At 35.6% G+C, this 22,851-nt stretch overlaps 1 protein-coding gene across 11 annotated transcripts in view; it reads left to right on the top strand.

Moving 5' to 3' along the window:
• Positions 1-22,851, top strand: part of ssbp3a (single stranded DNA binding protein 3a) — a 206,700-nt gene that overhangs the window by 151,420 nt on the left and 32,429 nt on the right. For 6 of the 11 annotated variants that reach the window (XM_039736133.1, XM_039736131.1, XM_039736127.1 and 3 more), the window contains 3 exons: positions 455-543; positions 685-733; positions 15,131-15,166. In XM_039736133.1, the coding sequence (XP_039592067.1) occupies positions 455-543; positions 685-733; positions 15,131-15,166 (174 nt within the window). The remainder of the gene's footprint in view (positions 1-454; positions 544-684; positions 734-15,130; positions 15,167-22,851) is intronic. The other 5 variants (XM_039736135.1, XM_039736128.1, XM_039736138.1 and 2 more) reach the window with 1 other exon arrangement.

Here is a 22,851-nt window from a genome sequence, read left to right as displayed (position 1 = left end):
AAAAAATATTTTCTAGTTTGGCTGTGGATATTGCATGTATGGTTATAACTATCTAATAGCTTCTTCAGCCTAATAAGTCTAATTTTGCCTTATGATTTTTAAAAATTATTGTATAGATCAGAATAAACCATAATACTTCATTTTTTTCCAGCAATGTTCTTATTTTTCATTTGTCGATTCTTTAATGTGTTATAGGCCAGTGTTCTTAGAAATAATATTCACTTTTAAAAAAATGTGCAATATGTAAGTGAATGTTAAGCTTATGTTGAATAATTTAAGTAATAAATTGCTCACCCTCATTCTTCAACCTGTTGAGTCAGCATGTCAATACATTTTCCACAAACTAACCCTCTTTCTCTCTCTCTCTCTCTCTCTCTCTCTCTCTCTCTCTCTCTCTCTCCCTCTCTCTCCCCACCCACTTTTTTACTTTTTGGATTTCTTCTGATTATGTTAGTCTGACCCTTGGTTATCATTGCAGAGTTATGGCGGTGGAATGAGGCCCCCACCCAACTCAATAGGTCCTGGCATGCCTGGAATTAACATGTAAGACAGATGATTTTGTATTTAGAATGTGTATTAAAGGCTAAATTAACAGGTTAAATAGCTTTTCCTTGAAATGGATCAAATAAAGTTCTTCTTAAAAAGGTTGTTTAACTAATAACATGTTTCTGATGTTTGTTTCAGGGGTCCAGGAACAGGACGACCATGGCCTAACCCAAATAACAGTAATTCTGTAAGTGTCTAGTCTATAGATTTTTTTTAATTTTGTTGTCTATATTTTAATAACAGTTTATTTACTTAGCAAAAATAATGAGTGAATAATTTTATTTTTAAATAGATAAATATGTACTGTTACATACCTTAGCGCATAGATTCCCAAATTTTTTTGGGCCACCGTCCACTTTGCAAGACATAAATTTTGTAAATAATCCCCCATTATAACAGTTTTCCGCGTTCAAGCCCTTTGATATTTTCAACGTAAATAGCAACTAATGATACATTACTGCTTATGCCATTAAATTATTGAAAATGTAGTGGCCAATATGTGCTTCATCTTGAACACATTTATTGCTATACTGATTTTGATGAAACGTAACCCATACGTAAAGATTGTAAAGTGTATGCTCGAATAACATGATGAGCCTGATGCATTTTTAAAAGTCTGTTAATATAGGGTTGCATTACATTTAAGAATCATTGTAATAATTAAAACACCATCAAATGTATTAGAAAATTGTTTATTTCGAACTTACAAAGTAAAAATACAAAGAAAAATAAATTAATGCCAGGATGCTCAGTTATATGAAATTGGTTCCTTTTCTTAGATAGTAAATTCGCTACAGCACTAACCCCACGCTCAGCCAAATAAGAAGATGGAAATGCAATTAAAAATTTCTGCACTATTTCCCATAATCCAGGGTACAGTGTCGGTATTGATTTCTGAAGCCAGAACTCTTGGTATCCACTTTTGAATTTTATTTTTAGTTCTTCATTTGTTGTGAGTTCTATGAGTTCCACTTCTAAATTTGATGATCCTGCTGTGTTTATATGTGAGAATGGATCTAGAACCCAATTTGGTATATTCATGTTTGGAATATCCTTGAATTGCTCATTGATATCAGCATGGAGAACCTCCAAGTGTTGGCAGTATGTAAGTAAATCTCCCTTTTTGAGAGACACTGCTGATAAATTTGAAAAGTGGCTATATTCCCCTCTGCCTAGTTTCCACTTGAACAGAAGAAGTTTCCCCACAAAAGCAGCAATAACATTTTTTGTTTTAATTAAAAACAATTCATCACCTTGTAATTTTAGATTGACTTTATTAAATATTTTATAGAGGTCTGTCAAATAAGCAATGTCATTTTTGGATGTAATCAGGTTGGCCTGCAATCCGTCGTCTCTGTTTTCTAGGAACTTTAGTACTGAATCAAACAAATTGTAAAATCAATTCAGACAAATACCTTTTGAAAGCCAACAAACTTCTGTGTGAAGCAGCAAACGTTTTCACTACAAAGTTGGCTAAACAATCTGTCACTCAATTAATTGCTTCTAATCTTGTTGACTGCTCTAATAACGTAATGGAGCGACATATGCAGGAGTTCACTTAAATTCTTTACAAACCAAATGTTGACGATGAAGAACACAATGTATAGCGAGTATATTTGGTACTGCTTGTTTCAAATGTGCTATGAAACCCTTGTGGTGCCCTGTCATTGCTGGAGCATCATCAGTAGCAGCAGACAAAATATTACGAATAGGAATGTCTTTCTCTTGAAAAAACTTATTCATGGTGTTAAATATAGATTCTCCCTTTGTATCCACTTCCAAATTTTTAGCAAATAATAATTCTTGACAAACTTTTTCTTCTTTTATAAATCATACGTATGATAAGAGTAGTGCTTCATTATTTGGGAGAGTTCATCAAGTTGAATGGAAAATTGGCATGTCTTCAAATAATCGTTCAATGATTTTTCAACGTCTTCAGCCATTTCATCGATTCTTCTTTGCACTGAATTATTGCTCAAAGGAATTTTCCTGATGATATCTGACGCTAGCTTATGAAGCACAGTGTTTATTACTACTTTTACTGCTGGCAAGATTAATTCCTCACCAATTGTGTGTGGTTTTCCCACTTTTGCGATTAATAATGAAATATTACAAGAAGCTTGTAATCCGTCATTATCTTGTTTAGTGGACAAAGCAAAAAGTTTTGATATTGCAGATATAGCAGAAACATTGATATGACGTTTAAAATATTTTTCTTCTAGTACTTGAAAATAGGACAAATCTATCCTTTTTGCCAGCATGCATTTTAGTCTAATGCTCTTGTAGCCTAGAAGGCTTCATTGCTTCATTTGAAAATACTTTTTGGCATATCAAGCACATAGGTAATAATTGGTTGGTAGGAGACTGACCATATTTCATATACTAAATACTGTACTGTCGACATTTCTTCTTAGATTCAGACATAATGAAGTAATACAATTTGCAACAATATTCACAATATAAAAGATTTAATTTACACTTTGTATGACTCCACTTATCTATACACTTTTGACTGATGATTGTTGGCAAAGCACACAAAAAATAATGAAACTTATTCCTAAACCACTGGTATTTATAGATTTGAGGTCCAGCCCGAATCGATTTGCATTGACTTGTTTGTGATACCATTGTTCTCGTGCTGTGAACAAGTCACTGCAAGCACCCATATTCCTGTCGAAACATGCTGAATTTACGTAATAGTTGTCCAACATACTACTAGTTAAGACTCGTCAGCTGCGCGGATAGACTAAAGCCTGTATGACACAATCAATTTTTACAATAGCAAAAAATGAATACATTTTTTATGTATATAAAAAATTTAAGTTAAAATATTCTGAATGACATGTTCAATTTTTTATTTTGCATGCAAGCACATTTTGTTCGTCCGACCACAACATTGTCTGAATAATTATAAATAATAATTAATACATAAAATAATTACACAAGATATAAACACCAAACCTACAAAACATAACCACAGAACACAGTATAATAAGTTTCTGATATTTGCTTAGTCTTTTCCCTCTAGTTAGCAATATAAGTTGGTACTAACTAGGCTAAGTAAAATTTACAATTTTATTTCTTTCTTATCATTATTATTTTTACTTGTAATATTAAATTATATAAAATTTGGTTTATTTTTGTACAGATCAACTTGAAAAGTGATTTTTATATATTTTATACATATTTTGGAATGAAATATAACTAATATATTTGCTATTGTAAACATAACCTATTATACACACATATATACATGCTCTATTTTCTAATTGACATAGAAAATTGACATATTTCTGTCAGACATGGTCAATTTTCAAATGATTAAATAATTGAAATAGAAAATTGATGAAAAAATTGATCGTGTAAGACGGGCATAAGATGAATTAAAATGCAGAATTTAAAATTTAAATGATTATTCAATCGCATAATTACAAAAATAATTAATTTTTAAATATATATTATTAATTTCTTCTATAAGGAGTCACCGACCCCTAGACCACCTGAACGCCCCCCAAATGCTTCTGAACCCACTGTCGCCCCCCTAGAAGGCTTCAGCGCCCACTTTGGGAACCTATGCCTTAGAGCCAACATAACTCCCTGCGAGACAGCAGTGCTATCGCTCCGCATCGTGACACCCCATGTGTGTAATTATTCCCCCATGTGTGTATATATTAACAGTATTCATTATTTAAACTAAATTATATGTAAAATGTAACATACACATTTTAATGCATTTCATCATGAAAGTGATATCAAGTATAAATCTAAAGATTCTAAATGTGCAGAGAGTTGGAATATCATACATTTAATTTGTTCTGTTTGGCGATCTATTGCTGCTTTCTGCTGCTGAAGCAAAATGCCGACATACAGATGCATTCGTGGTGCTTTTATATTCAAGCGTCGCATATTCCGATCGTAATGACAAGATACATTTTAAAAGTCTCACATACCATCTTTTGTGCCATCTATTTTTTATTGTTTTACTTTACCTGCTGTCAGGTCCAAGAAGCTCGTAGCGATTAAAAACTGGGATGGCGTTTGCACCGTCTGCTTTAATGATAAAGTAAACTACGAGGTTAAAGTGGAAATTTTGAAGTATAAATGAGCCCTTAGAGCACAGGTGTCAAACTCCAGGCCTGGAGGTTTTCATTCTAACCCTTTTCCTAATCAGTGACTTGTTTTCACTGCTAATTCACATTTTAATAGCCCTGTTAGAAGGATTCACTCCTCTGAATTGATTTGTTTCCTCATTAAAATGCAACCAAACAGAAATGAGACGTGAAATGAGCCAACAGATGACCAGCTAAACTGGGGCTTCAAACTCCAACCAGTTTCTTAATGAGAATGAGGGCCAATTTTTGCTTTAATTAAACCCCGTTATATAATTACATGGCCTGTTGTTGCTCTTGTTCTGCCACAGCTGACATTTCCAAAACTGTTGATTTCCTGTTTTCATAAGAACATCGTCAAAGTGTTTTGGTGAGTTGAGAGATCAACCTTACTGAGGTTTCTTTATTTTCAGATATAGTGTGATGTGGTGGCTTGTTTTGTGTCTTATTATTGTTTGGCTGCTAATAAAGGAAAAAAGAAACAACTAAAGGGCCTGAGTCAAGTTAATTAAAGGAAGTAATTAGTAGCAGAAACTGGTCACTAATTAAGAAGATGGTTAGAATGAAAACCTGCAGCCACTGCGGCCCTCCAGGACTGGAGTTAGACACCCCTGCCTTAGATCATTGGGTGTCATGAGGTCACTGAAAGCGGTTGTGTGACAATCCTGATATCTCTGCGAAAGGACATAGATCAGAGTCTTTAGAGTCCTGGGGTTTCCTATTTTACTATATGATTGCGAGACATGGATGCTACTTTGTGACCTGAGATGAAGACTGGACTCCTTTGGTAATAAATCTCTTCCAAGAGTCCTTGGGTACCGCTAGTTTGACTTTTGGTCAAAAGAGTGGCTGCTCATGGAATCCCAAATGAGGCACATTGCCTGCATTGTGAGGGAGTGTCTGTTATGGCACTGAGACTATATAGCGTGATTATATGAGGGTGATCTGGCTTTCAGGATCCTCATTGCTGAGGGCCCAAGTGGCTGGATGAAGCCAAGGGGTTCCCCACGTAACACCTTGCTGTGGCAGATAGATTGTCATTTCTGGAGGGTGGGAGTGGACCTCATGTCTGCCTGGGGGTTGCCAACTGCCATCCTGAGCCGTTCCATCGTGTGGTAGGTGTGGCAATTCACTATACCAGTGCATGCTCCCCAGCCTCACCTGTTAGTACTGTTCATGTTCTAATATTCCATGGTAGTTGAGGCTGTTCTCATCTTTTGAGTGGTTGAGGCTGGATGTAAATTTTTATTTTAATATTAATCCAGTTTAATAGATGCGTTCTGTATGTGGGTACCATTTTTTATTTTAGTATAAGCACATTGAAAAAGGTAATATGTCAAATAAAATTTAAAATATTTTGCACACAGTGTATACATTTTTTAAATATGTTCTCCAGTGTGTTGTTACTTTTTGATGCATATTAAAAAGGATTCCTTTCCTTATAAAATAAGGAACACTCCAGTGTGTAAATAGGACTGGTACAACTCTTACAACATTATTGACACTATTGGACAGATGTTCAGGACTGAATTCCTTCAGCAACATTGGTCAAAACATTCCACTTGGCAATGATAGTTTTACCAGTATTGTCAAAAGACAAAGCATCTTTTGGCTAATGCCATTCAAAATATGCAAGCAGTTATCTTTTTCTAGCAATATGTGTTCTATACAGTGGTATTAACAACACCAGTTACTCTTAACATAAAATAATATACATTTAATACCACTTAATAAGGAATCATGCAACTAAGCTAAAATAACACACAGGCTTCTTTTAAAAGACATTCTTTTTTCCATTTTTAAGAGATTATTTTTCCCTCTAGTGATAATGGTTAATAGACATAATATAGTGTGGTGCACCCAAGTGGCTCAAATTCCAATCAAACCATTCATTCCTTTCTGTTTGTTTCTTACATAGCTGCAAATAAAAAAAAACATGAAAATTTTTGGAAATTTAAAACCACATTGGTTACTATTCCTGTATTCAAATCCTAATTGTCGCTATTGTCTCTATAGAGTTTGTAAATTCTTTATGTCTAAGTGTATTTTCCTCCAATTTTGTATAAATGTATGCATGCATAATTAAAGACTTATTGACCCTGCCCCCACACAGTTTTACTAGTGAAGCTTATTAAACCAAAAAAGTTCCATTCATGACCTTTGCTTTCAATTAATATAGTACTATGTTTAAATAAAATTGTTCATATGCAGGGATAAGTGTGCTGACCAATAGAGTGGTCACACTTTCCACTCAGTGTTACCAGAATAAGCTTTTAGTTTCTGCCATCTTGTGCTAGACTTAAATGGATCCAGGACATTAACGGATTGTTACAACAAAAAAAATAAAAATAATACTGTTGAAATTAATCATAATTGCTACAAGAGCAACCATTAATTACACAAAAATAAATGAGACGCCTTGCTATATAGGACACAACATGACAAATGGGTTCAGAGGTGAAATGACAGTCTCCTTGAACATGATTTGACTGACGGTTGCTGAGTTTACAAATGTACAGCTATAGTATTCTGTAAATGCCTTTTTAAAGCTTTGCTTAGTTTAAATTATTGTGAGTTAGTGAAAAGGTAAACCTTTTTACTTGCCTGATCTTTATCAGGCATCAAAGAGAAGAAGTTAGCATTGCTTTATTCTTTATTTGTTAATTAAAAATATTCAGTGTCATAGGCATATTTTAATTCTCAACTTTATTCTGTACAAGGGTCTCTTTGAAGTGTTAAATGTCCTATGCCAATTCATATACTCTTAAGTTGCTGACTGTTCAAAAAAATAAGGGACAAAAACTTGACATCTATGTAGTTTTTTTTTTTTCTTTTTTAAACCAACAAACCTAAATAAATGCATGTAACGGAGAATATCCCCCTTAAAGACAGTGAGACCTCACACTCTGTCACCAATCTCCTTTAGCCCTTTAATGCACCTCTCACAGTCACACATTCAAAGTCAAACATGTAAATCCATTTAAGACACCGAGTGGACTGATCCTATCTCAGCAGCATATAGCACATTTTCATTTTTTGTAGCTCAAAATGTTTTACAAGATGAAGAAAGAAAAGTTAATGTAAAACTAAAATAAGATTAGACAATACTAAGTAACAAAGAATAAAGTAAGGTCAGGTGGCAAGGAGGAAAGGGGAAAAAAATTCCAGATACCAAACTACCCCCCGATTCATGGACACACCACCATATGACAATTTATTTTTATTTAAACATAATTAAATCCCCAGTCTTCATATGCTTATGGGGATGCTTTAATGTGTAATACTTGACACATTATGAAAAAAATGACTTGTAGGAATCACAGAATAAACAAGGACTGTGCAAGCAAGAACTCCTCCTACCCTAAAATATTTCAGTCATGCAGGGTTTTTCCTCCCATGTCCCAAAAGACATACAGTTAAATTAATTGGCAACTCCAAATTGGTCCCAATATGTATTTGAATCCAGTGCTACCAGGATATATTCAGGCCAGACACCCCTGAAATGTATCAAGCTGGTCTGAGAGTGATGCTATTATTTTACTATGTTGTATGTTATTGTTATTTCTGTGTTTATGAGATCTCAAAGAGTTTTAGTAGATTTCTAATAGAAACAAGCTGAAAAGTTAAGAAAGCAGAAACGTTTGGGAAGACACATTCAGGGTATTTTTTTTTTTAACAGAACGTTTTAATGTTTTTTAATTTACTTTTACAAGTACGTAAGCTATGCAGTTGTCTGTAATGGAGAACTGTACTGCTGTTAACAAATTGTTGTCACAAAAGCTTAGGATGTTAAACCTCACTGTGTTTGCTAGACGTTTGAGTGAGTTTATAGTCAATATGGCAATGAAAAAATTATGATTGCCACATTGAGAAGAGTTTAATCTCATAAATCTCTAAACACTCATTGCTTCATGGTCTGTTAAAACTATAACACTGAAACAAATTGTGAGTCTCAACTAGGATTGACCAAATATCCAGTGTATAGTTTCAGAAGATGCCAGTATACTATATTTTCACTTTTCTGATTAAAATCAATTCTTAAACAAGCAGTAAAACATGTTAACGATTAAATATGCCCAATAACAATAAATTAAATGTTTTAAATGCATAAACCATTTTTGCAGTCCCCCATATATATATATATATATATATAATATATATATATATATATATAAATAAAACAAAAAGCATGTACTGTACCCACACAACTCTTAACAACGAAATAAGTCCGGTTGTTAAAAGCAGTAATTATGGAGTTTGGGGGAAAAAAAAAATTTACTAATGTTGTGTGAGCTGCTGTCTGCCATCATATCTACTATAAAGAATCAAAGTGCAGATTCTTTCTTACTCATGCCATCACATCCCATCATAAAACAATGGCTTTAAATGTCCTGTACCGCTCTTTCTAAATACCAGCTTTAAAAGATACAGTCATACTATGTGCTACTGCCAACCATCCACACACAAATCAAACCATCACAAGTTTGAGTTCCGAGCTTTATTATTCTCTAGTGACAATAACTAATATAGTATTATAATAGTGATAATGGTGTATTATAATAGTAAAGTTAGAAAAAGAAAATAATCACAATTTAAATCACAACATTGGTCAGAAATAATTGCAATTTAATTTTTTCTTTCAAAATCATCCACCCTGTGTAACAGAGCCTTAGTGACAACAGTTTAGGAGAGTCACAGCTTGATTACAGAAGGTAGCTGAAAGGTAATTTAAATTGGATATTTATTTTTTTTGTCTAGTGTAAGTTAAGATTGTAGAAAAAAGTTTGTTTTTGTTTATTGATTTATTGTTATTCATAAAGTGTAACTTTATCACTTTCACTTTTGATGCATACAATTTTATTTATTTATTTTTTAAATTATGTTGCATCTTTGAAAATAAATCCCATCAGCAATTCTGGAATAAGATTGTGGATTATTTTCTATTCATTCATTCCATTTCTTATCCGCGTTGCAGGGGAAGTAGTCTAGCCAATGTTTCCTGAACATCCATTTTCCCCACCACTACCTTCAGCAGCACCTGGGAAATCCTGAGGTGTTCCCAGGGCAGCCGAGAGATATAATCTCTGCAGCATGTCCTGGATCTGCCCTGAGGACTCCTCCCAACTAGACATGCACAAAACACCTTCACAGGGTGGTGTTCAGGAGGCATCCTTATCAGATGTCCCAATCACCTCAACTGGCTTCTTTCGATGTAGAGAAGCAACAGCTCTACTTTATAGCTTCTTCTGAACGTGTGTGCTTCTCACCCTATCTCTAAGGCTGAGCCCAGATACCCTTAGATGGAAACTCATTTCTGCAGATTTTTTTCTAAAGATCTAGTTTTTTCCATCACTACCCACAGCTCATGAATATAGGTGACAATAGAAACATAAATTGACCAGTTTTGGTCCTACTTCACCACATGATTGTGGACACTGCTGTGATCCACCTATCCACACAATCTCCTACTCCCCCCTTTCCTCACTTGTGTACAAGATTCTGAGATACTTACTCTTCTTCTTGAGGCAGCACCTCACCCCCCAACCTGAAAAGGACACTCTGTCCTTTTCCAGCTGAGAAGCATGACTTCACACTATGAGGTGCTGATCTTCATCCTGACTGCTTCACACTCGACTGCAAACCACCCCAGTGAGTGTCTAAGGTAACAGCCAGTTGGATCACATCATCTGCAAAAAAACAGAGATTCAGTCCTGAGGCTACTGAACTAGAGATCCTCCACTTCTTGGGTACAAAAAGAAATTCTGGCCATACAAATTATTAACAGAATCGGTGACAAAGTGATGCCCTAGTGGATTCCCACACCCGCTGAGAACAAGTCTGACTTACTGCTGACAGTGCAAATCAAGCTTTTGCTCCGGTTGTACAGGGACCAAATTGCCAACATCAGCTGGTACAGTATCTCATACTTCCAAAGCACCCCCCATAGGATGCTCTGAGGGATGCAGTCACATTTCGTTTCAGTTCATAAAGCATATGTAGACTGGTTGGTCACACTCCCATAACTCATCATTTTATTGTGTGAAAATTTAAACTGTCTCTTGATATAAGCAATAAAAGAATCTGTGATAGTCTTAGGTTTGCTGGATTATGTTGAGTTTCCTCTTAGTCATGTACTAAGTCTGTATGGCGTGGCATCGCCCCAGTAGAATTATATTATTTCTGGTGTTGCATTTGACAGGTAAATGTTCAAGAATAAGGTACCATGTATAAAATGGAAGTGGATGGACACATCTTTTAATGGTTTGTCTTTTAATCTTGGGTGTCAAAAAACGTAAATATTAGAATTACTATTATTGTGACCTCCATTAGTCTATTTTCAAGCCAACTTTACGTTTATAGTTATAGATATTGTAACTAATAATAAAACCAATAATTACTATGATTACTATTTTTATTTTTATAATAATTAAAGGAGCACTGTTGCTCTGTGGTGCCAATTTGTGGATATAGCAACCTGAGTTTACATTAAGTTCCTGGACATTGTTTCCGTATGATATATAGAGGAGCTTTCCTGCCACATCCCCAAACACAATGTTGTTAGGGTCATTTGAGATTCTAAATTGGTCTCTGTGTGTATGTACATCCAATGCTGCCAGGACATGCTTAGCATCCTGAATTGAATAAAGCAGGTTTGAGAGTGATACTGTTATTTTACTATATTTATTTCTGTGTTGATAAGATCTCATTGTAGAATTTAGTGTATTTCTAACAGAATATAGTAATATACTTTGCTGTCTTTTGCACCCTCTGCAGTACTTTTACGATCTTGAGTCAAGCACGGTACATATCAGGCTGCGATACTCCCAGCGATGATCAACTCCACTGTATACCTGTAGACATTCATGATATCACACAGGGATCTGCAGTTTGTCCTCAGACATCTAAGAAAGTAGAGGTGCTGATGAGCCATTTTGACAAGAGCCAAAATGGGTTATGCCCCCTTCAGCTTATGGTCACTCCAAAAAAATTTAAGCCTGCTCACTTCTTACTTTCAAAAGTATCCCATCCACTGGAAGTATAGTCTATCTTCTCGTTTCAGAAGTCAATGAACAGCTCCTTGGTTTTGCTAACTGTAAAGGTGAGATTGTTGTCCTGTTGCCACTGAATCAGCAAGTAGCAAAGCTAATGATTGAGTTATAGCAGTGTCTGGCCACATAGTCAGTGGTAATCAAGGAGAACATAAGGAGGTTTAGCAAACTACCCTGTGGAGCAGTGCCTGTATTTTTCGTATGTATGGAGGATGTTATACTGCCAATATGCAGATACACAGCTTTACCACACCTTGAACTCGATCAGATTGAGGCATACACACTTCAGTGTTAGTTCATGATACTGTTGTCAATTTGTATGATTTTCACATATAGTATTACATACAGTGCCCTCTATAATGTTTGGTACTAAGACATTTTTTTCTTGATTTACCCCTTTGGTTCACATTTTAATATTACAAATCAAACAATTCAGAAGTTATTAAACTGGACATTGCAGACTTTAAGGGTGTTTACGTTTATTTTGGTCACACCATGTAGAAATTATACACTTTTCATGCATGCTTTTTGGAGTTTATAGTTGCCATTGTTCAATATGAGCATGAGTTATGCCAATGAAAGTGACGGAAGCCATTATGAGGCTGAAAAAGAAGAATGAAACCATTAGAGCCATCAGTAAAACTGTGCGATTTCCTAAATCAACTGTCTGGATATCAATAAGAAGAAAGAAAGCACTGGTGAGGTCAGTAATCTCAAAGGGACTGGCAGGCCAAGGAAGACCTCCACTGCTAATGACAGAAGAATCCACTCTATGGTAAAGAAAAAGACTGCTATCCGCAGAAGACTTCATGAACAGAAATTCAGAGGCCAGACTGCAAGATGCATATCACTAGTTAGCCACAAAAACAGGACAGCCAGATTACAGTTTGTGATAAAGTACTTAAAAGAGCCTGCACAATTCTGGATAAAGGTTTAATTGACAGATGAGACCAAGATCAACCTGTATTAGAGTGAGGGCAAGAGCAAAGTGTGGAAACGAAAAGGAACTTCCTAATATCCAAAGCATACAACCTCATCTGTTAAACATTGTGGTGGTGGGGGTGTTATGGCTTGGGCACAGGTTCCTGACACACTTCTCTTCATTGACGATATAACTACTGATAGCTTGTGCTCATTGAATTCTGAGGTTTATAGAAGCTTCTTTACAACTCAAGTTCAAGTAAAAGCCTACAAATTCATTTGATGCCACTTCATCCTACAAGTTGATTATGGTTCCAAACATACTGCTTAGGCAATATAGGAGTTTTTCAAAGCTAAAAAATGAAAAATCCTTGATTGGCTTAGTCAGTCAGTCACTTGATTTAAATCCAAATGTGCATGCCTCCCATATGCTAAACGGAAACCTTAAGGGGACAAGTCCCTGAAACAAGCAGGAGCTGAAGATGACTTTATTAGAGGCTTGGCAGGGCATCACCAGACAAAGTACTCTGCACCTGGTCATATGTATGAAGCTCAGTCTCCAACCCATCAGTGCATGCAAGGGATACACAACAAACGTTCTAAATATGCTTGATTTAATAGACCTGCCATTGTTATGTCCCAAACATTATGGTGCCCTACAATAGAGGGACCATGTGGAAAAGTGTTGTAATTTCTATGTGGTTTAACTGAAATGTATGCAAATACCCTTAAATCTGCAATGTGTACTTTATTCACATCTGAATTATTTGATTTGTAATTTAAACTGTGGAGCAGACGAGTAAATAAAGGAAAAATGAGCCTTTATCCCAAACGTTACGGAGGGCTCTGTATATGCTGAGTGTGTCATTTTGTAGAATTTTCTTAATTTGTGGAATGTTGTTAAGGTATCAGACATGTACATGACATCAAATCCCATGTTCCTTTTTCTGCACTCAGTGTCATGTAAACTGCCTGCTGTTGACTGTGAAGAGGATCATGCATCCTGTGTGTAGATCCAATCGAGTGGCTACATCATGGATATTGAGGCCACCTTGCTATTCTCTCAGTTCTCTTGTTCCTTCACTAGAAGCCTTGAACCAGCGATTTGTGGTTGCCTCTTATTTTCCAAGAGATTGTATCTTAGGAGTTCAATCCTTACACATTAAAACTGAAAGAACAATAAAATGCTTTTATTTTTTTGTGTGTAAAGTAAACAATATGTTCTCAGATGTTTTTTTTTTTTATTTACCCTTAAAGAACAGTAATGTTTTTTGGGCCAAGGTGGTGTTTTTTGGATAGGGGTGAATCAGTTATTCATAGATATTGAAGATGAAATGTGAGGGTTCATTTGTATTGATATACTGTTAATACTGAAGGGTAGCACTTCTTCATGAATGCTGCATCCTTGAATCTCATAGCAGGCAGATTGATGAATGCATGACGTTTGTATGTTCTGCTTCAGTGAATATGGGGTTTCCTCCCACAGACATTATGGTTATGTGAATTGGTGTTTTCATATTAGTATGAATAGTAGCATGGAGAGTGTGAATAAGTATAAATTGACAGGATATTTATTTATCTATTAGTCGTGAGAAATGTTTTACCTAAAGTTAGGGTCAGCACCAGGACAATGTTACTAGATTAGCATTGAGTTTCAGATGCTTGATTACAATAAAAGCATGAGAGTGCACATATTACAGAACTTTATCCTAAATAATGTAATGCTGCCGCTTAGCAAGTATAATGCTGTGCAAATTTTGTATCAACCAAACATGTACAAGGTAGAGGCAGTATGCACGAGGGCTCAAGTATACAGAAATCACAGTACATCACTAAATATAACAGTCAGTTTATTGAAAGATAAAAAAAACTTGTTGGCCTACAAATTAAAGATTGACTCTTCCTTAGCTTAGCTAAACACTGCATGCTGCTCACAAGGCTACTAAAATAAAGCAGTTGATCCACTGCAAACTTAATTTTTAAAACACTGTACTGTCGATAATATAAAAATGCACCAAGGCTAATGTGAGCTATTATAAGGTTAAAACATAGTAAAGATTTAAAGATGTTAAATCACTGAATTCACCAAATCAAGAGTTGGACTTGTTAAGTCTGGAAAATTAATTGCCACCGCTATCCAGGAAAATTGATTCACTTGGCCAGAGAGTGATATTTATTCAATTTCTTTTGTAGTACATATTTTTATTATATAAAATGCATATTAACAATGTGTAATTAAATTAACAAACTACCCAAAATCAATTATTCATTGGTAAAATTTTTAAAAAGTTAAGATTTTACTGTGGACAATAAAATGACGATATTGTGAAAAAATAAATTTATGTTCAGCATTTTTCAAGTCAAACTTTCATTTTAAAAGTTATCTTTTAGAGACATTTGATTCAAACGCCGTTGCATTTGTATGCCATAAATTAAGAAATTTTAATACTTCTAGAGCTGAAATAATTTTAAATGAAGCTTATTACATCTAACATCTGTTTACAGATTCCTTATTCGTCTTCATCTCCTGGCACATATGTGGTAAGAATTTTTTTTTTCTTTAAGTTTTATCCACTGTCATTTCATTGTGCAATGTACATTGCTTTGCTATATCCAGTTTTGTTGTAGTGAAGTTTATGTAACACTAGCCTGTAGAATAATAATTAAGCACATCAGTAATCAATTAGCTCTTTAAATTTCAATTTATGATTACTTCTTTATCTCTTGTTTTTGATCAGTCTTTCTCTTAACGGAATGTTTTACAGAAGGTAGTTTTCATTTATTAAATGTAGTTTGACATCCAATTTTGATTAGGTAAAGTTTAATTTCCTATTCTTACAGCTTATGTTGCAACTTAAACTTGAATTGTGCTGCTTTGTACTTTCCTGTGTGCTCTCTCATTGTAAACTAGTACAGTAGTAGTGTAAGTTTTATAAGGTCACGCCCTCGACCGGAAATAGTTGCCTGTTCACAACAGACTTTTCATTCCACCATATTGGTTTATCGACAGCATGTTTGTTTGTTTATTGTTTCAGTTGTTTTTTTTTTTATGTAAATATAAAATACTGGAATTCAACAGTCTCATATCGCCAGTCATCTGACAATGACTCCTTCATTCGACTTTCTGTTAGCTAAACCCTGCGAATTAGCGCATTTTCCGGAGGTCCCTGACACCCCTCTTTTACAAGCAGATTGATCTCCTTCTGTCAGTATCTAGGCATTAGGTACACACTTATAAGGTATAGTTTAGTGCAGAGTTGCTGATACTTTTTTGAAAGGTTAATTTTTTCATTGAATGAGTATATAATGCATAAAAAAATTCAAACCTATTATACTGGCTTGAAAGAAAAATGGCACTTCAAGGACAGAGGTAGCAGCTACTAACTGTTGATTCAGTGTGTTGCATGAAATATTGACTGGAACACTTTAAGCCATTCATTAAAATAACTATGAGACTGAATTAGGCACCTGCATACTTAAGATTCTATGCAAGAAAAATAGGAATTTAAAATCATCCTGATTAAGTCAACCCTTTTTCAGAACTGGAGCAGCCACTGTAGTCTTTTAGTTTAGATGCAACAGTGCTGGATTGAAGCAATGCATTGATAATATTGGACACAGCCATGTATGAAAGAGTTGTAAGATTTACCCAAATATGTAGATATAAGGTCAGACTGATAAGTAGTAGTTCTTGATTCAGAAAAAGTTTTTAAAACAATTTAAAGTAGAGAAGAAAGAAATTGTGTTCAGTGCATTATGGTTCATGGTGGATAGATGGAAATTTGGCTTGGGAAAAATATTAATGATTTCATTGCATAAGTTAGTAGATGCATTAAGTGTAGAACTGTTAGAAAGATGCAGAAATTTGTTAATTATAGAAAAAAAAGTCTAGGGTTATGCTAATAGTTAGAAGCTACATCCATGTAATATATGGATATAACCAGTATAAGAGCCTCCTTACAGCTCACAACATGATCTCTTCTTTACTTCTCCTTATTAAAACCTAACTTTGAACCTATTTCCTATACTGTGATGTTGCTTTAAATGGCACACACAAGGCTTTCACAATTAGGTCCTTCAAAATGGTAACCATTTCCGTCTTCTTCACAATGTTTCATCTTTGTAAAGTTGAGGCAAAAGTGTTTTTTTTCTTAATTGTTAATAATTTATTATTATTATTGATGTGAAAATGAAGGGTTCACATATGTTCAAGAATCACCATGCACATGTTTTTTTTTTTTTTTTAATTTGTATTTATTTACCATTTATTATGGTAATGGTGACAGTGATGCCAACAGTAAGAACAAAAAAACAACACATCTCACAGAAATCTCTGTAGAATGAGTTTTGGACTTTTCTGGGAAACTTCTAAAATCTCAAGAAGTTTCACCCTGTGAAAGGAAGGATTCCTCACAGCCTTCCTCGTCTTCATTTTAGTACTCAAGACTCGGTAAGCAAGTACATAATCTGAAATTTCCTGTGTGGAACTGAAATGCATTTAAAATTGCAGACATCAGGAGCGAGAAGAGAATAGAAGTTTGACTGTGGTCATGTTAAGTGGTTAGAATATAACAGTGTACATTCAAATTTCACTGTAAAAGAAAATGAAAGTACTAAAACAACAAAGGAAAGCACTCTGGTTTTCTAGATACACAGTCAGAGATTGTTATCCATGTTACTGATCCAGTTGGAACAAAGAGAAAAAGTTTGTAACAACACAAATGTGTTAATTTTAGACACACTATTATAAAAACAAACCAAAAAAAAACAATTTACTAATGCACCTATAAGCAGAAAAAGTAGGTCAGTTGCAATCAACATCAGGTTAAAACAGCAGAAGCTCACAGACATTTGATACAAATTTTATGATAAACATTGTTTATTATTGTGCTCATCATATTGTTTCCTGAATTTGACAAAGTTCTGATACTTCTTTTATCATAGTTTGCATCCATTCCCAGTATGGGAATGCCAGTATGGTAACACATTGTATTTATAGGTTAATCACTCTGCACATCCTCAGAGCATTCAGAATAAAAGAAAACTGATAAGGAAGGTTCTTGCAACCTATTCTTTTTGTGCCCTGTCATATGCTTCTTTATTTTAATAATTTGATTCTATTGTGCAAATGTGATATATAGCATCCATATTCAATTTGACAAAGAATCTATATAGAAGTATTGTTTTATCTCTTTAAACTGCCCTGTGATAGGGGGAAGGAGATAGGAATTGAGAGTGGGTAGGCCTTAGGTGCTAACTTTTCTTTAATATCCTGTGAGGTTTTCATCTTCAAAAAAAGCACAATACACATACGTGCTTGCATTATTGTCACTTTTTTCCAAGGCACATCACCCTATTAATAGGACATGTACTGTGTTAACAGAGATGTGCAATTTCTGAAACATGCAGTTAGCAGGACAATCAAAGCAGCATACTTCATTGCTAAATATGAATCTGCAACCACCGAATATGTGTCATTCATTTGGTTTTTCAAGGCAAACTACTGCTCATTAGTATAACACAAGTTAAAGCATATTACATATGTTTGAATGGTATGTTGAAGATTGTAATGCAGCCTCACAATTATACATTTATTGATTTCATGTAACCACCACCCAAGTAATTTTCAAGTTCTGGATTTGTATGCAGGCCTAAACAATAAAAGGTCTGTTCATGCCCACAAGAAACCTTGAAAACAGAAAAATAAAGACTGTTTAACAGAAGCTCTGAGAGAAAGAGAATAAATATAAAACTGACCAGTTTGATTTCACATGGAAAGGTAGAAAGTTAAAACAAATGTTTTTTTGAGAAACATTTGTAAAATTAAAGAACTGAGTTTTTTAGGCATTCGAATTAACTTGAATAATTCATTAAATACTATTCTTTAGTAATATTTTTAATCACCTAATGGTGCAAATATTACAAACCTAATCAATTTGTTTACTTGGAATTCACAAATTCAACAGTACATGTGTAATAATACTTGAATTTTTATATTGAGTGTGGATTTTAGTTGGTAGTTTTCAGTTACTGGACAGGAAGTGCAAGAGAATAAATATAGAATGTATACCTTGCAAGATGAATTATGTAGCTCATGATATATTATTCTTTATAAACCTTATGCTGAAAGGTGTTAAACTTTATTTGTTGTTACATTGTTACATCCCCATCTCTTCCACACATTAAAATTCAAGCCTTGCGTTGTATTTTGATATTTATGAATGACAATTCTGATTTACTTATATTATAGTCGGGTAACTAATTAATGGATAGTACCAGTATTTTAAAGATGTGGTTACTGTTAGTGTTTCTATATTTTATATTGTGTTACAGAAAAAGGCACAATATTATTCACCTCAATAAATGGAGGTACAGAGTATCGTAAAATTTAATTGATAATGGTATCAAATTCAAAAAGTGTGGCATTGTGACATCCTTAGTCAGTATGCAGTTTACTTGACAGTGGAATGGTAAGATCACTGGGAGGCCAAGATAACAGGACTTCTACCTAAGTCAACACTTTTTTCCTGTCTAAAGGATATAACATCTAACACCATCTACCAGTTGCCAGTTAACTCCTTCGACTATTAACTGATGACTTGGAGTGGTGGTGCTCCATTCAAGGCATACATGACTGGTTTTGGGCTCAAAGATTTATGCACTCCTTTATGTTGCCAGCAAGTCATCATCAGTGATTAGACTGGTTTCATTCTTGGAAATGATATCCACAATCCAGACAATGTTCTGCAATAGATAGATAGATAGGTAGATACTTTGTTAATCCCAAGGGGAAATTCACATACTCCAGCAGCAGCATACTGATAAAAATAAAAATGCAGGTAAAACGGACAATAACTTTGTATAATGTTAACGTTTACTCCATGGGGTGGAATTGAAGAGTCGCATAGTGTGGGGGAGGAACGATCTCAGTCTGTCAGTGGAGCAGGACAGTGACAGCAGACTGTCGCTGAAGCTGCTCCTCTGTCTGGCGATGATACTGTTCAGTGGATGCAGTGGATTCCCCTTGATTGATAGGAGCCTGCTCAGCGCCCATCGCTCTGCCACAGATGTCAAACTGTCCAGCTCCTTGCCTACAATAGAGCCTGCCTTCCTCACCAGTTTGTCCAGGCATGAGGCGTCCTTCTTCTTTATGCTACCTCCCCAGCACACCACCGCGTATAAATGGCACTCGCCACAACCGTCTGATAGAACATCTGCAGCATCTTATTGCAGATGCTGAAGGACGCCAGTCTTCTAAGGAAGTATATTCAGCTCTGTCCTCTCTTGCACAGAGCATCAGTATTGGCAGTCCAGTCCAATTTATCATCCAGGTGCACTCCCAGGTATTTATAGGTCTGTACACTCTGAGACAGTCGCCTCTGATAATGACGGGGTCCAGGAGGGGCCTGGGTCTCCTAAAATCCACCACCAGCTCCTCGGTTTTGCTGGTGTTCAGGTGTAAGTGATTTGAGTCGCACCATTTAGCAAAGTCCTTGATTAGGACTCCTCCTGCCCACTCCTGATGCAGCCCACGATAACAGTGTCGTCAGCGAACTTTTACACAGAGGCAGGACTCTGAGTTGTATTGGAAGTCCGATGTATATAGGCTGAACAGGACTGGAGAAAGTACAGTCCCCTGCGGCGCTCCTGTGTTGCCAACCACAATGTCAGATCTGCAGTTCCTAAGGCGCTCATACTGAGGTTTGTCTGTAAGATGGTCCACGATCCATGCCACCAGGTATGAATCTGCTCCCATCTCTGTCAGCTTGCCCCTAAGGAGCAGAGGTTGGATGGTGTTGAAGGCGCTAGAGAAGTCCAGAAACATAATTCTCACAGCATCACTGCCTCTGTCCAAGTGGGAGAGGGATCGGTGTAGTATATAGATGATGGCATCCTCTGCTCCCACCTTCTCCTGGTATGCAAACTGCAGAGGGTCAAGGGTGTGGTGGACCTGTGGCCTCAGGTGGTGAAGCAGCAGCCGCTCCATGGTCTTCATCACATGTGATGTCAGAGCGACAGGCCGGAAGTTATTCAACTCACTAGGACGTGATACCTTTGGGACTGGTGTGATGCAAAATATTTTCCAAAGCCTCGGGAGTCTCCCCTGTTCCAGGCTCAGGTTGAAGATACGCTGTAGAGGACTCCTCAGCTCCAGCGCACAGGACTTCAGCAGTTGTGGCGATACTCCATCTGGACCCACTGCTTTGCTGGCACAAAATCTCATCAGCTCTCTGCTCACCTGCGCTGCTGTAATTGTGGGTTGGGATGTCTCTCCTATGCTGGTATCAGCAGAAGAATGGGTGGAGGGTGCAGTACTCCGAGGTGAGAGTGGGTTAGGGTGGTCAAACCTGTTAAAGAAGTGTGCAACGTCACACACTGTAGCACAGAAACACAGCAGAGCCAACTGGACATTCAAGATGGTGTCTAGAATGTCCAGTTGGCTGTGCTGTGTTTCTGTACTACAGTGGTGCCTTGTACTTTGAACGATTCTAACTTGCGTGTTCCGGAAGTCAAAGGCTAAATTCGACAGAAATTTGATCTAGAGTTTAAACAATGTTTCTGTGTTCGAACTGCGCTGGCAGTGGAAAAATGCAGCCACAGATGGTGCTTACACAGTGAGCAGAAATGTCATCTGTTGTGCGCCTGAATCAGCTGTCACTGTGAAAGCATCTCTTGCGTTATGCTTGTGTGTTTTCAGAGCTTTCTTTTTGCTTTATTTTGGGTAATGGGAAAATTGATTTGGAATGAATTTTGTAAGTTTAGGTTGTGCTTTTTTGGTTTGTTTTTACTGTAGAGGGTATACCTTGTCTCCTCGAATATTTGAATACTTTACATTCTGTACTAGAATAACAAGTAGTAACCAAAACCTCTTTAGGGATTTATTCTGTATCTGACCCATTTTACATACACGATCACTGAGGTTGAGGACTGGACTTAAACATTTTGTTTGCAGGCTTGCTGTGCGTTTCTGTGGGTTGTTTGAATTAACTTGGTGGAGTTGGTTTTAGTTGTGTTTTATATATATATATATATATATATATATATATGTGTGTGTGTTGCTTATTTCCATATTTGAAGACAAAACAAGCCCTGCATAGGTATTTTTCGGTACATAAAGTTTTGTAAAAGTATATTTCTATTGTATATTTGGAGATGCATTACTAAACAGTGTTTATTTGCTGGTACATTTTGTTGAAATTTATTGAAGTCATCTTGAAAACAAAAGTCACAAATTTGACTATTGAGATAAAATATTGCTTATTGTTATTGTACAATCGGCAGTTGTTTTAAAAGTAGCAGTCTGTTAACTATTGTAAAAATATATCTGATGTTAGTTAAACACTCCTATTGAATCGATGTGACATTGTGGAGTAATATGGGCTATATTTTCTGAATATATGTTGTGCTGTATATCATGAGGCGTTTGGCACAATGGTGATTGCTCCTGCATCACAGCTGCAGAGTTCTATGTGAAAACTCTATGACCAAGGCACATTTTCAGTTTTTTCCTTATGTATGCGAGTTTAATCTGGAACACTTCAGCTTCCTCCCAATCTTCCATAGTTTTGAATTGGCTCAGTATGGGTGAGTGGCTACCATACTGTCTAGGGAAGTGCCTTTATATCTGAGTCTGCCAGGATAGTTCAAACTTGTTAAATCCTGCAATAATGTACTGAAATAAGCAGGTTTAAAAAAAATGAATGAACAGGCAATGATGAAGTGTGGGAAGTATTAGTCCTGGACAGCTGCAACTTTTTATTTTGATTTATGGCACACGTTACTTTTTTTTTTTTGATATACTGATCCTTGTATTTTTTATTTTGCTGTATCAACAATGAAATCAACTTTATAGAATCCTTCAGTTCTCTAAGGTGATTTTTTTTCTTTTTTCATATTTAATATTATCAGGTACTTAGTAATAATCCTGCATAAAGGTGAAAATGCAACAGGTTTAGCTGATAAGCTGTTGTCTTCCGTATCATTTGTAACTGATATCATGGTTAATTGACCTCTGGTTAATAAAAAAAAAAAGAGAGAAATGGAAAATTTTAATCTATATACAGTGTGTGTGTATATATATATATATATATATATATATATATAAAAATACCAGCCAGTGGAGAAGTAGTGTGTTAAAGAAGCAAAGAAAAGGAAACATTTTGAAAATAACGTAACCTGATTGTCAATGTAATTGTTTTGTCACTGTTGTGAGTGATGAGTGTTGT

This window comes from Polypterus senegalus, chromosome 14, assembly GCF_016835505.1.
Source record: "Polypterus senegalus isolate Bchr_013 chromosome 14, ASM1683550v1, whole genome shotgun sequence".
Taxonomy (NCBI): Eukaryota; Metazoa; Chordata; class Cladistia; order Polypteriformes; family Polypteridae; genus Polypterus; species Polypterus senegalus.
Note: the sequence above shows the minus strand (reverse complement) of the source record. Positions and strands in the feature narration are given on the sequence as shown.